This window comes from Blennius ocellaris (assembly GCF_963422515.1).
Source record: "Blennius ocellaris genome assembly, chromosome: 23".
In the NCBI taxonomy this organism is placed as follows: Eukaryota; Metazoa; Chordata; class Actinopteri; order Blenniiformes; family Blenniidae; genus Blennius; species Blennius ocellaris.
This window is the reverse complement of record NC_137672.1, coordinates 15890490-15904953: the sequence shown is the minus strand read 5'-3', so window position 1 is coordinate 15904953 and position 14464 is coordinate 15890490. Positions and strand designations below refer to the sequence as shown.

At 44.4% G+C, this 14464-nt stretch overlaps 1 protein-coding gene across 1 annotated transcript in view; it reads right to left on the bottom strand.

Moving 5' to 3' along the window:
• Nucleotides 1-6095: 6095 nt before the first annotated feature.
• The window catches only part of serpinh2 (serine (or cysteine) peptidase inhibitor, clade H, member 2), a gene marked incomplete at both ends in the record, with an annotated part of 69184 nt that continues 60815 nt past the window's right edge, over nucleotides 6096-14464 (bottom strand). The window contains 4 exon segments of the mRNA XM_080519406.1: nucleotides 6096-6170; nucleotides 6172-6264; nucleotides 6266-6283; nucleotides 6285-6404. Coding sequence (XP_080375532.1) covers nucleotides 6096-6170; nucleotides 6172-6264; nucleotides 6266-6283; nucleotides 6285-6404 — 306 coding nt within the window.

The following is a 14464-nucleotide window of genomic DNA, read 5'->3' as shown; positions in this document are numbered from 1 at the left end:
ACAACTGATAGTGAATCAAGATAAGCATATTAGGCACAAAGACGTGTGTTTTTTTTCCCCCACTTACTTTCAAAATGTTTGATGCTCTCTCTGTGTTCAGTCCAGCTCATCAGCAGGCTCCAGGTGCGCCTGGCAAAACAGGGAGAAGGCGGTCCTTTGCCCTTTTATGGTGAATTGAGCACCGGGTGCAGCAGGGATTAGGGGGTAAAAAGAATTGTGTTAATCATTGTACATTCTTTGATTATCCCTGGATTGCTGGTATTCCGGAACTGTGGTGGGTGAATTTGTAGAACTTCAAAGTAAAGTATAGGAATTCTGTCGATGGTTTGGTTGCATGGGAGGGAGAACAGGTGTATAAAGTCTGCAGTAGACCCCCCCCCCCCGGGTAGATTGATGGTGGTGCTGCCCGCCTCAAGAGAGTTGACAAAGTTGAGTTTGGCCATAATTAAGAGCTAAATTCCCTTTTGTCCTCTTTGAATGGTTTTCTTTAGTTATTTTTCATCTTTATTACAGCCTGAATCATTTTAGTAATCTCTGGTGAGCTTTCAAGTCCGTCATTAAGCTCTCTTCTGGGACATCGTCGTTACATGTCTACTTCTGTCACGGCCGTCGCTTATTTCAAGAAAGCGAAGCTCAATTTTTCATCAGATTCCGCATTCATGCCAACTTTATTAGGATGCAGTCGGACGCGCTTCTCCATCTTTCGCTCTCTCGGCTCCCCCACAGCGCGGGTTTGAATACCGATGTGAGCGTAAACGCTCTGAAGTGGTTGGTTAATGTGCGGAGCTTTGCAGAATGTCAGCGAGTCGTACCGACGGGCCAAACACACGAAACATCTTGGCTTCCGTGTATCACTCGGCTGCCTCTTATTCATGACCTCCCTCAAGCTTTTAACGACGGCAAGTCAGACACGGACGGGCCCCCGTAGTATTCCTATCAGCACGCTGACCCTCGGCTAAGCAGAGTCACTTCCATGATTCCCTCTAAAGGGTAAGTACCGCTCTGTGACTGGGGTGACTGGGCTCTGAGTGCTTTTTTCGCTGTCTCACTCTCTCCTCTTACCACTCGGATTGTCCAGGAGTTGAACCCATCCGGCAAGGCAGCGGAGAAGAGACTGCAAGTTCACGGTCCCACTTTTACATCATGTTTTATTTAAAAACAGCGTTTAAACATTAAATTCCCTTAAAAACCTTTTCTACCCCCGGACGAGGCTGAAGGGAACCTCTACCTCTGGTGACGGTGGAGAAGTCGAGACGGAGTGCTCATCATGCCATCCACAGTATTGCCACTCAGGACGAGTGCTTGTGGACTGCCACCACATAGCGGGAGAAAAAAAATATTCTGTACAACTGTATTCCCTACTGTACTACACCGGCAAGAAATACAATACACAATGTATTTCTCATTTAAACTTTTTCAGCTATTGCACAATTAGTGAAAGATAGGACAGAGACACACAAAAGAATAAACTATGCATATGTAAGTCGATAATTACATACATTGGATATTTACCTTTAACACAGGAGGCCCAGATGAGGGGAAAATACAGTCGCCGTAATATTTACATTTATAGTATTCAGCATGCCTCCAAATCATAGAAAACGAAATTATAATAAAGCATTGCTTTTAATTATTATGAACCTACAGTAATATTGCTACTTGCACTAGATAATCCCAAGTATTGTTTGTTTAGATGATCAAGTTATGATTTAAAGCAAGTAATGATCACTTTAAAAAAAAAAAAAGAAGAAGAAGTAATAAACATGGTTAAAAACACCACTTTTAATTTGTGTGCACTCAATTATTATTGGCACCCTAACCCTACATTTTAGTGTTATTGAGACAAGTTATCATGACTTATCCTGGTCAGTTTGCATTATTAAATAATGTTATGAAAACTTGTTGCCTTTAAAAAACATGTCAAATCAACTAAAAATGTATTACAGTGCACACGAATCTGTGTACATATAAGTGTTGTGTCTGTATTACCTTTGTGTGGTTCGTTCTTAATCGGGTGATACTTTCTCCTCTGCAGGTCTGACTGATGAAACGTCCTGATTCAAGCTGATTTCAAAAGTAAAGAAAGCAGACGACTGGATTTTAAGTGAAAAGGGACACGAAAGGACACAAGCCAGCAGAAACTCAGCCCTGGAAAAGTTGAATATATTTACGTATTCTGCACAAAGTTGAAAGTATGAATTACAGTCCTGTCTTCCCTTCTAATGTCATAAAATTCAACTGAACAAACTGTAATGTTGAGGTGCCTCAGATAGCGCTGCCTGCAGTGATGTCTGATCCTCAACATATTGACAATAAACTGGTCCTGACAATGATTCTCTTTCATTTCATTGCGTTACTATAATGCAATTTTCAAATTTACTCTCACAGCACTTCTCTTGAAGAAACTCACTGACAATCAAATATGACTCTGCATAGATGGCGCTGGGATAAAAAGACTTTGTAATTAACCTTGAGCAGAAGCAGAGTGCCTCCCTGTAGCATGTCGGGTATGACTCTCGTAGATTAAAACAACCAATTAGCAACTTCATGTGCCAAACAATCGAGAAAGTTAAAGAATAGTCTTGAATGTCCAATGTAGTGAGACACAATGCGAATTATGTAAATTAGTGGCATTGTAAAGAAGAGAGATGATCAGGCTCAATGCATTGGAAATGTAGTCTAAACATAAAGCAACAGACCTAAAAAAAATACTTCAGACTGATGTCAGCCAGCCCAAATGATCCTTATTATGAATTCAATATAACTAACCCTATGTGAAGCATGTCAGGTGTTACCGCTATCCTCCCTGAAAGGATGAAGCTGATGGAAACAACGCTTCCACAAACATGTTCTTGACTCTTAAGGAGCCTTTTTTCCTCCCTCGTTCAATACGTCTCTTTAAGACGCAAATCAGAGTCACCTGCCCTGTTTTCTCTGTCAAGAGCGGAAACGGCTGGCGACGTTTTGTTTGTCTGTACAAGACATTCAGAAACGTAATAAAAGGTGTTCAACCTTCAAAGGACATTCATGAAAATACTCTCATGGTGTGATTAGAGGCCATTTCAAGACTTTACTGGATGCATAGACGCTCTAATTTGCCGTTCGTGTGAAAGAAAATCGGCTGAATGAAACGAGCAAAACAGCACACGATTCATGATGGAATTATACATCGGATATATTTCTATGCAGTACGTTTATATACATTTTTATTTCTCCATGTAAGAGGCCTCTCAAAGGAACAATCACAGCAACTGGACTTGGTTATTTTTCATGGAAGACATTTTGCCTCTTGTCTGTTCCTTTAATTATATTATATTTAACAGGAATCTGAAAAAATGACTATTAAAGTATACTGTCCTACTCTATCATGTGGTGTTTGCAAGAAATTAAGTGAAAATAAGCTTCCTAGGCAAACAAGATGTTCAAAAATGAACACACACACTCATTCGATTGCCCAAGCACATACATTTAGTGCAATTATTCAATTGTGTTTTGTATTTGGAACTTTAGAAGAAATGTGGAAGTTAATTAAAACTTCATTTGCCCAGTTACATGCTTGAACTGTGGACACTGTCACTGTGAGGCAGCTGTTCTACCAAGCCAGCCACACAGATATTCATCATGAGAGCACTGAATTAATTTACCATTTACACAATTAAATATTAGGGAATTTAAAAAGGTTAACTTATTTAATTAAAGCACCAAAAAAGGTAGTTGCATAACGTAAAGTTAAAAAACAATATATACAAAGTGTATAGATGTAAAATGGATGCTGGATAAAACAAGTGGCTTCTACTTGATTAAATTCAAAACCCACTTCAGTTTTTGAATGAGCCAGATGATAGAAGTGAGGGCAAATTATGGACGCGCTTTCTTTCAGTATTTTTTGAAAAATTTAATAAAACAGCTACCAAACATTAAAATAAAATAAATTAAAACAAATTCCAATGACTATTTGGTCATTCGTCTCCATTCGTCTCTCTGCTCTGCAACTTGATCGTCTTACCTTCTGCTTGCAAGCCGGACGCCGTCGAGCTCTCGGCGAGCAGATGTGGACGAGCGTGCGCTTCGCCAGCGTTCTGAAGTGAATAGAAACGTGAAGGTGAGCCAACGGGGGAGCCGGCGTCGGGAATAAGCAGGATTGATGTGCTCACAGCGGACGACCTCGGATCCATCATCGGCTCGTCTAAATTGAGTGCACGGCTTTTGTTTTCGCCGTGGAGTATACCTGCAGCATAGTGCCCTTTACTGGTCCCCCACTGCACGGGAGGCCTCTGCAGAGAGGCTATTGTACTGGCCGTACCAACACTTGAATTCACACCTGAACAGTTCATGTGAACACACACACGCTCTCTCACACACGCACACACACACTGTTGCTGAGCAGACCTGTGCAAGGGGGCTAATTTAGGAACAAAGCTGGAGTACCGGTGTGTTCCAGGAACAGATTTTGTTGAATGCTGTGAATCAGACAGTCCAGCTGTGTGTCTTGATGCAGGCGCCGAGAATTTTAGCAGGACAGATGTAGCACACATTTACTTCTTTTTTTTTTTTTCCCCCCCTAAAAGGAAGCACACTGTTTTTCTTGTTTTCTTGCTTTTGTTGCTCATCCCACTGAATCCACAAGTATTTCGTGAACGCAGACAGGTGGACGGCCAGTACAACACAAAAGCAGCTTTTTTTGTAGTCGCGCCGAAATGTTCGCACATTTTAAATAAAACATTTAAAGCCGGGATACCAGAAACACCGACATGGTTTTAAAAGCAACGGCAAAAAGAGGAGGTGTTTCCTTTTGTTCACGCGTACATTTTATTCCTCAATAATTCACCGGGGAAATGGAAGGGACAAATTGTAGCCGTGGTTGTCGGGGAAGTCGTCGCTGTGTTTACAAAGTTGCTCTATCATGTGCTGCCAATACAATTCAATAAATCAATGTGAGTTCAGGGATTCAAATCTACTTGAATGCACCCTCGAGGTTTGGCGTTGTCCAAGTCGGTTTGGGGAAGAAGTGAGAAAAAAAAAACAAACAAACAAAATAAACGTCTCTGCCTGCGTCACCGCTGTCAAGAATGATGTAGTTGTGGCCAATCCACACATACGTGATATAAATAGTGCGCGTTTGATTGATTTGTGTCAGACAACTGAAGCCTTTGGTAGATTAAGAAGCGAGTAACTAGAGAGTGGTGAATATACATATTAAAATAAAAAACAGCTCTTCAAAATTGCTGTAATTACCCTATTCTACATCGATTAGTTACATTTAAGTCGGGCGACGTCATTCATGTTGGTTTCCGATGCATAATGGCGGCATCGATTCCGGATGGCATTAAGAGATTAAAAGGTTCCCTGTCCTCTCGTGTTGTTGACAAGCGCCGTAACGCATCGCGGTAATTAGCATTAAGCTGGCTCATCAATAAGCACTTGGCTGATCCATCGGTCTTCCTCAGATGTAGCCCAGGGGACCCCCCCCCCCCCGTCATACCGGTTCCCCCGCCAGCTCTGAGAGCTCCTGGCGCTCAAAGATCCAAACGGTCACTCCGCAAACACACACACACACACACACACACACATACACACACGGCTGACGGGAAGGTTTCAGGTGTCACCGCCAGCGCCTGTTTGTTCAACTGCTCTGTTGATGCTGCTATAGGGGCTGTGTCAATGTAGCCACTTCTGCTTGTCAGCATGTTGTCAGTGCACTCTTGTTTGTCATTTTGTTTTGTGTGGACTTGATCGTTGAGTACTTGTGCTTGTGTGAGAGAAGAGGGCTTTAAAAAAAAAAAAAAAAAAAAAAAGTAACCGTCAACTTTGGTAATATCTCGCACATCATTTTCATTTGTATGTGCTGTGTAGGTGTTGCTGTGCAAGTGTCGGGTTTGGCGGTGTCAGTGTCACTCATCGGGAGACTGTGCGGTGCCGGTGTGTGACAGCCAGACGTGGTCTGATGTGATAGCGTGCTACAGTGAATGACAATGTCTCAGTTGGGAAACCAGTGTGTCGCCTTTGAGAGGGAATGTGAGAGGAAAGAGACGAGGGAGAAGAAAGAAAGAAAAAAAAAAAACTGTGAGACTAAAGAAACAAGTCGCAGTAGGCTGCTACAGTTCGTCGTGTAGGGCCTCTCCCCCAGCGTGGTCCAGACATCCCGTCAGCAGCAGGGCGCCGCTCGCGTTTGTCTCTCACCAGGATGACGAAGGGGTGATCGGCGTAGAACAGCTTCGGCTTCGCCGCTTTCTCCTCTTCCAGTTCGCTTTCTCCCTCCCCGGCAGTCGGCAGCCAGCTCCAGGGGAAGCCCAGTGGAGAAAGGTCCCGAGACGAAGCTTCCCCTCGCCTTGGGCCGAAAATCCGGAAAAGTCCGCCGCCTTCTGGTCCCAGGCGTCGGTCAGGCCCAGGGCAGAGAGCTGTTTCTGGAATTGGGAACACGGAAACGACAGACAGTGGTGAATATTTCGGTCTGGGCCACCTCCGCCGAAGTTTCTGGAAGGCCGTCCTGCGCCAGCTGATCAATTATGCAAGTTAGCAGACAAAACAAGGCGTGGGCGGGAAAGCCGGGTTTAAAACTTTCATGATGCTGTGACATTCCGAATAAGACAACACACGCTGCTGTCCTTACCAAAACCCGCCTTGCCATTACCGTGAACATCCACATACTGTCTGAAACAGCCAATCACTAACTTCTCAAGAGTGTTTTTTTTTTTTGTCTTCATTTTTTTTTTGGCCATAATGTTGATTTCCCCAAAAAATGTGAGGCCGGGGAGGCAGGCTGACAGTTGCCCTTGTTGTGAGTTGGCAGAACAAAGTGGGCGACAGGCAGAGAGGAGACGGAAGGAGGAAGCAGAGGATGAATAATTTAAGAGTGATGCCCCGTGACCTCGGCACCTCCTTTGTTTTGCCTCTGATATGAATTCCAACAGAAAGTCGTCGTCGTGACAGGTAGTTTATCCTCCCATGGCAGAGGGCCACTCACAGTGACAGGCTCCTCCAGGGGCCAGATGAGAGCATGTGTGTGTGTGGATGTGCGCTCATTTGTGTGTGTGTGTGTGTGTGTGTGTGTGTGTGTGTGTGTGTGTGTGTGTGTGTGTGTGTGTGTGTGTGTGGACGAGCAGGAGGCCAGGGCCGGAAGCGGGGCGGCGGAGAGGACGAGTGTTTGACGATGGTGTTTTTCCCGCACTGTTTAAACTTTCGCTGGCGAAACTCTTTATTGGAGAGATCGTTCACTGGCAGGCGTGACGGTAAATCATTTGGATGCGTTGCCTGGGCAAATGTAAAAAGCTCTGTGGGCGATGCCTCGCTGACTTTGGCTCCGCTTGCGGAACCACATTGTTGCGGCTCAGCGTAATGCAGCTTAGATCAGAAAACCACACGCTAATGGACAATTGTGATAATCCACGTCGAGTGGCTGCTTCCCTGCTTAATAGTAGAGACATGCACAGAAGAGGAAATTACACTAGATCATGTCAGCTTATGCCTGAACATGAAATAAGTCGATGTATACCCAGCAGTAGGCATGTGTCACTCCTACTACATTGTCTTGCTGCAGGAAGCCCTCCATCCTCTCCCAGACACACACACACACACACACGCCACCTCCTGCTCTAATGCATTTATATTGTCCTCATTCATTATTCCTCCACTCTTCTTCTCTCCTACCACTACATCACTGTCCGTCTCTGCTGCTCTGCCACTCGCCTGGCTTCCCCATCCCTCACCGTGCCCCACGTGCCTCTATTTTATCCTATTCTATTCCTAACTCAGACTTTTTCCTCCTCGCCTCATCTTTCTAGCCCTCCGACAGGCCGGTTCCACCCAGTACGCACTGCTCTTTAAAACTTCCCCATCTCCAGTGGCCATCTTTAACAGACATTTGCTCCTTATCTATTGAATGGCGATACGAACATTTCAATATCGAGGTTATTGGGATCAGAATGATCGCACTTGCATTGTTAAAAATGTGCTGCAAGTGCTGATTTCATCTTTCATTTATCTGTCCAGCCTTCATTTTTACATGTTTTATCTAACTTGGGGTCCTTTGCTATCAGCCCACATTATGAAAAAAAGATAGATTTCACCATTTACAGGTCACCAGTTCATCACAGTTAACACAGGGAAACATGCAGACACACACCTCATCAATCGTCAGGCGAAGTTATTGAAAGCTGAACTTTTGACTCCATTTTGTTCAGGTTCCAAACCATTAGCCTTTTCTCTGTCTACCTTCTATCTAGTAGTGCGTCAGGGGCAATTTGGAAGTAGATGTTAGGAAGCTGACTGAAAAATCGGTGGGTCTACGCCGTATACCGATGTGATCTGATCATGATCATCACTGTTCATGATGATCACTGATCATGAGGTATGAGGTGGGAACTTTCGGCCAAGTGTCTTCACCATTTACTCTCAGACCACATCACACAGCCATCCCCTCTTACTCTCCCCGTTAAAGCAAAAAGAGTAAAAAAAATGCAAGAGACTCATTGGCAGCACAATGGGAAATGGGCGTGGGGTTTCAGCCGATCCCGCCGAGGCCTTCAGTGACACTGCATTATATAGGGAGTGGAACCTCTGGGAGGTGCTCTTTTGCCTGCCCTTTCCTCAATCGCTCGCCGCATGAATCTCAGATCGAACAGCACTGGGTGGACTGCTGATGCGTCGCACATAACATCAACGAACTATTTGTCTGCGAGCAAGAGCCACAGGCGTTGTCAGCTGGCGCTTTCGTCGGGAGCGTGCGTGCGTGTGCGTGTGCACGACTCACTTGGCCTACAGAGGAGCAGCCGAAGCAGGCCTGAGGTAGCGTGGCATTAACCCTGAGGCATGCAACACTCAGCATCACATTATTTCACCCTGATGGTTGAGCCCACTCAGTTTGCTTGTTGCGTGTACCTGTGGGAGCTTTAAGGGGACAGTTCACCGCAGCTCGGGCACGTAACAGCTCCATCCATAAGCCATGAGGAGTCTTGATGGATGATTTCGAAAACAGGCAGAGGAGCTTTAATAATGACAACGCAGGTAAGGGAGGAAAGGGGAAGATCAGACAACGGGGCGACAGCTTGACAGCCCCCCCCCCTGCATGAAAATGATAGGATCTGAACTGGGAAAAGACCTAAAGATGATTAAAATCTGAAAAAGACAGCACACTAGAACACACAGTGTGAGGATTTCCACAAACTTATAGCAATGTTTTACCCTCACAGCGACAGTACAGAGAAAACCGACTCTCTAAAATCTCACAAAATGCTCCATTTGTTTGTGTGTAGTACCGATTGTGCCTGTATGAATGTTTTTCATTGTGTTCGTCTGTGATGTTTCCAGTGTGCGAATCGCATATTGCATTTATTGTTTTAAGAACATCGGTTGAGCCAACGCAAATTTCCCAAGGGTTCAATAAAGCACACTTGTTTCTATTTTAATCTTGCAAGGACTCGGGGTTTTGAGTTTCAGCACAAAACAGAAACTCACATCAATCAAACGCCATCTCCCTTGCTAATTACCGCTACAATTAGCAAAGAAAAGGCAGAAAAACAAATAGAAAACAATAAATTTGAATGCGATAGCAGATAAGGACACATTGGCAACAAGGGATATAAACTACAAAAAGAGTTAGAGAAAGAAGATTGAGAGAGCGCGGGCAAAAGGTGAACTTCAGCAGAACTGAAGCCTGCGACTAACTTCGATCTCACAATTTCCAGAGTCTTGTTTCTGTTCTGCAACTAAAAATTGTAAAATAATGATTTGCACTACTTCATAGTCGTGCCTTCAAAACAGCAACAGCAACGACAAAAAAAAACAGAGATGAGAAACTAGAAATTTGCACATACGAAAGCTGTGAAATGACTAATTTCCTCACTAAATGTTTGGATTAATGATCTGTCAGTCAAAGTATTCATCTCAAACATGTGTTCACACTTTGGATTTGGTCTCTACTGGTTTGTAACCAAACAGGACGGAACAACTTTCCATTTAGGCATAGTCTGCTTTATACTCCCACTTGTATATTTAACCTTGAATCAAGCCTAATGAAAATACAGTAACTGTTTTACTGTATATGAAAAGATTTTAATAAATCCATTTATGAAACAGAACCTCTATCATCCATTCTGGACTACAGAGGCTAATGATATTAGTTCAAAGCCAACAAGACGCTTTTAAAATGTATAAAAGAGCCAAGAAAAAGTAATATGACACCAATATGACTACGGAAGATGCATGCCGGGCTTGGTTTGTACGTCTTTGGTCTGCAACGTATCTGTATGCAGGTCAAATCACATCAGAGTTGTCTTCGTTCTGCCCAAATCCCACCTGTTCGGGGGCCGTGATTTTCTTTTTGTTGCATAGCAATGTTTCCGTGGCTGCATTTGCAATTGAATGAATAAACAAAAGTGAGTCACAGCTACCAACGCAGTGTGTGTGTGTGTGTGTGCGTGCATCATCCAACACACACACAAAGCTGCACGATAGTAGGTGCATCAGGACAAACACAGACCATGTTGACCTTCATTCAAGAGGGTTGTGCATCCTCTTCAACCAAAGGGCATGCGGTCAGCGTGGAGAGAAAGGGGAAAACTCGATGTAAACAGATCGGACTGGCGGCGGTAGTTCAGGTGATGATGCTGGAATAGAGAGCGATGCAAGCCTTCATTGTTTGCCTCAGTCGGTGGTGTTCCAGGCATAAAACTCTCCACTACTGGTTATTGGAACAAACTCGGGAGATGGCTTTGCTACTGTGGTTTTTCTTCTATTTAAACTATAGTCCGGTCTTTCTACGTCCAAAAAAAACATTTGCATATCTGGACTGAAGGCAATCACTGGGTAAAAATCCAAGCACAGTGATCTCTCAAGATCAGAGTCAAGTCCATGATGGTGGAAGTATAGAAGTGTCCAATACGTCACAGAAAATGTCCAAAATCGACTTACAGCATGCTCCGTGGTCCCAACATGGACATGATGGTTTCTTCAGGTATCAATGCTCAGTGATGTGAACAGACTTCAGTAGAACAACGTCCCTACTTGTCTAGAAGTAAATAAACACCAATACACAAGGTGAGAATCCCTGTTGTGGCAAAAGTAGTAGGTTTACTTACCGAAGTTATCTGCTCCCTATCTGTCATTGTTTTCTATCAAAAGTGATAAAAGTTCCTAACAGTCATTGAAAGTGTTTCGGGGACATGCCGCAGTGGCTGGATCAGAAAACAAATGACATCTTAGACAGGAGACACTATACGTTTAAATCTTCAAAGCGAGGCCACCAGCTGAGTCAGACTGACCAAATTAGACTCAATTGATCGGAAACTCAGAATCAGGTCAACCATCACAACAAAGTGGCGCAAAAAAACTATGACTCCTCCTGAACACTTTACACCCCGTGTGCTCTCTGGCTCAACAATAACACTCTTCAAACAACTCTTTTAAGCTCCTGCCACCATACACAGCTACAGACATGTTATGCCTAATTCATTACTGCCATTAACATCTTGCGTGGGCGTTCTCAAGCATGCAGCGTGGGGCACTGGCATCGACACGGCTCCATTTCATGGGCACATTTGAATCTCGTCTCTTTCTCTCACGTCGTCAGCTTTTTAAGGGCATCAAAGCCTCTCCGTCTCTTGATGGAGACTCATCGACATTACTCTTATTTACCTATTTGGGTATCTTATTCACATGAGCTTTTTTACCTGTTTTGCTTGGTCAATGCGCTCAGCTTTTCATTCACTCGGCCACATATGCTGCTCTTTCATTCCACAAGGCCATCTTACTGCGAATAAAACTGAAAAAAAAAAGAAAAGAAAGAAAAGAACTCTTTTGCTTTTAGTGAGATGTTTAACTAATGGATATAAAACGCGTCTGATTAATTCATATGATGCCGGGCGATGGCAGTTGCGTAAAAAACAGCTGCCCCCTCGACGCTGTATACCACGGAGTGTGCTCTTGTAAATATTTGATGGCCTTTTGACCTCATTAGCCATGATTGAGTGAGCTCTCTGGTGCACACTCATATGTCTTAGTCACCAATTGGAGATAAAGCCAGAATGAAGCTCGAGCTTGGCCATTAGTGTGCACGTGTGCGTGTGCGTGTGTGTGTGTGTGTGTGTGGCCTGGTCAGCAGTGGATCAGAGGGAGAGGCGGAGAGCGAGAGAGAGGGATGAGGGTGGTTTATTCAGTGACCTCTGGGCAAGGCTTGTTAAGAGGGTTCTCCGTCTCTGGCTACAGATCCCGACACAGTCTGCCCTTCACCAGAGGAAAACACCACAAATAGGGAGACGGAAAGAGAGAGAGGAGAAGAAGAAGAAGAAAAAAAAAAAAAAAAAAAAAAGGCCAAACGCATCAGCTATTTATAGTCCCGGTTCCGCTTGCCACCTTGTCCCCAAGCAATCATTGACCCTCCTCGTCCTCCTCCACCTCTCTTGCTCACTTCCCGGGCGAATGTCAGTCCTATTTAGGTCAGCCGAGCCGCGGCGTGGTCGCTCAGTGATATTAGAGAGCCCGAGTGAGACCTGAGAAAAGGATTTAGATCCCTGGAAAAGATAGGCCTGAGGGTACAGAGGTGAAGGAGGGAATGGGTGTACTGAGATGTGTTAAATCCACTCAGCGGGGGGGGGGTGCCTGATTTTGTTTGTTCTCATTTGCCCCGTATAGGGAGCACAAGTGAGGGCTGACACACACACACACACACACACACACACACACACACACACACACACACACACACACACACACACACACTTGTGATCTTCAGTTTTTCCAGATGCTGCACTCGAATCTCAAGACGCCATGGCCATCCCAGGCCCTGACAGAGGGGTAAACAGTACTAACACACTGCGATGAGCAATTATTTTCCCCTCGCCCACTTGGAAAAATGATCGTCCAAGAGCACAAGGAAGGCCGTTGCTGACCTCAGGGACGGACGGAGATGCAACGGGATTGAGTTCGGGCTGAGGGTTTGTGCGGAGGTTCAGCCTTTTTCCTAATGATTCCTGAAATGCACTTCTTATTCCTTACAGGCCAAATTGACGAAGACAACGCGTGACGAGTCAGACAAGCGGGGGCCAGAACGCTAATGTGCTTAAACATAATTAGGTTACGTAAGAAGAGTAGTGTACAGCTACTTTTAAGTTATTTACAAGACTCAAAGCTTTTTTTTTCTTTCCCTTCTTCAGTCTGGCGAGCTCCCTCGGAGAGACAAAGGAGGATTTGTGCAACAGTACGTTTTCTCACAGCCGTGTCAAAAGGAGTTGTTTCAAGCTTTAGTTCTAGATTACTGCCTCTTCCCCAGAGTGTCCCGACAATGTTAATGTCAAAATCTTGTTCTTTGGGGCATGGCGAGAGAATAACATGGCAGCACAGCTCTACGGAGGTGTTTGCTAAACTAAGAAGAGGGGAAAGTGGATTTCATCAGCCCATGATGAGGTTACAACATACATATAAAGAGGACATGGTAATAAGTTCCAGTCAGTGTACCCTGCCTTGGGGAAATGGGTTTTACTGGCATACCCTCTGTATCTGTCAGGTCCAACTAACCTCTCTCTCTCTCTTATTTTTTGCTTACTCTGCCTTTTTCATTCACTCACTGTAATGCTGTAATCTACGGCGTCGGGCCTATTCACACTGACTGCGATGCAAATTTTAAGTGGGGGAATGAGATTGGAAAGTCAGTGGAGAGATCTGAGAGGACGCAAACAGATGTGAATTGTGTGAAATGGGGCGAAGACGAAGCCATCGACACTGGAGGTGTTTTAAGTTGCGCCAAAGTATCAGTGCAGCCATGTATGGCTCCACTTCGTAACTGTGCAGAGGCGAAATGAAAAAAGGAGAGAAAGTGGAGGAAATGAAGGGAAAGAGTAATGTCTGGTATCCAGTGTTTACTCTGTCCTTTGGGTGGGCTTGTAGCTCACCCGTGGTATTTCAGTACAATGTATTGGCTGGCGGATTGTGCCGACTCAGCCTTTCAGTCACTTTTTCGCCTTGCTTTTGGGGCTTCTCGCATCGCTAATTAGACTACTTTGTAAAACTGATTGCTTATTTGCCTGTTTCAATCATAATTATTGATATAATTTCCTGCTTTGTTGGGCTGATTTGCATTCATGAATGTGGACCATAGATTGGAAATAAAAATGGATGAGGAGGTTTCCATTCACTCCCACTCTAGAGCCAAAAAAACCCGCAGCTTCATGTGCTCACATGCAGCACTGCTGGAACCAAGCATTCGAATGGCAGTGTTAACATTATCGATTTCACCTGATTTCAAGTGACGACTTTGCCATGTGGAGCTGTCAATCATGAGGTTATAGAACATTTTTCAAAGCTTAAAACAAAAAAAGGGGCCAGGCAGTTTACGTGACATCATTTTCAAGTGAAAACACAGAACTTTCAAAGCGTTCTGAGCATCTGTTTACACAACGGTGCTCGGAGTCAGTGAAAATGCCACTTTTTCAAAATGGCTGCCAAGGTGGAACTTTTCGAAAACACTCCGACT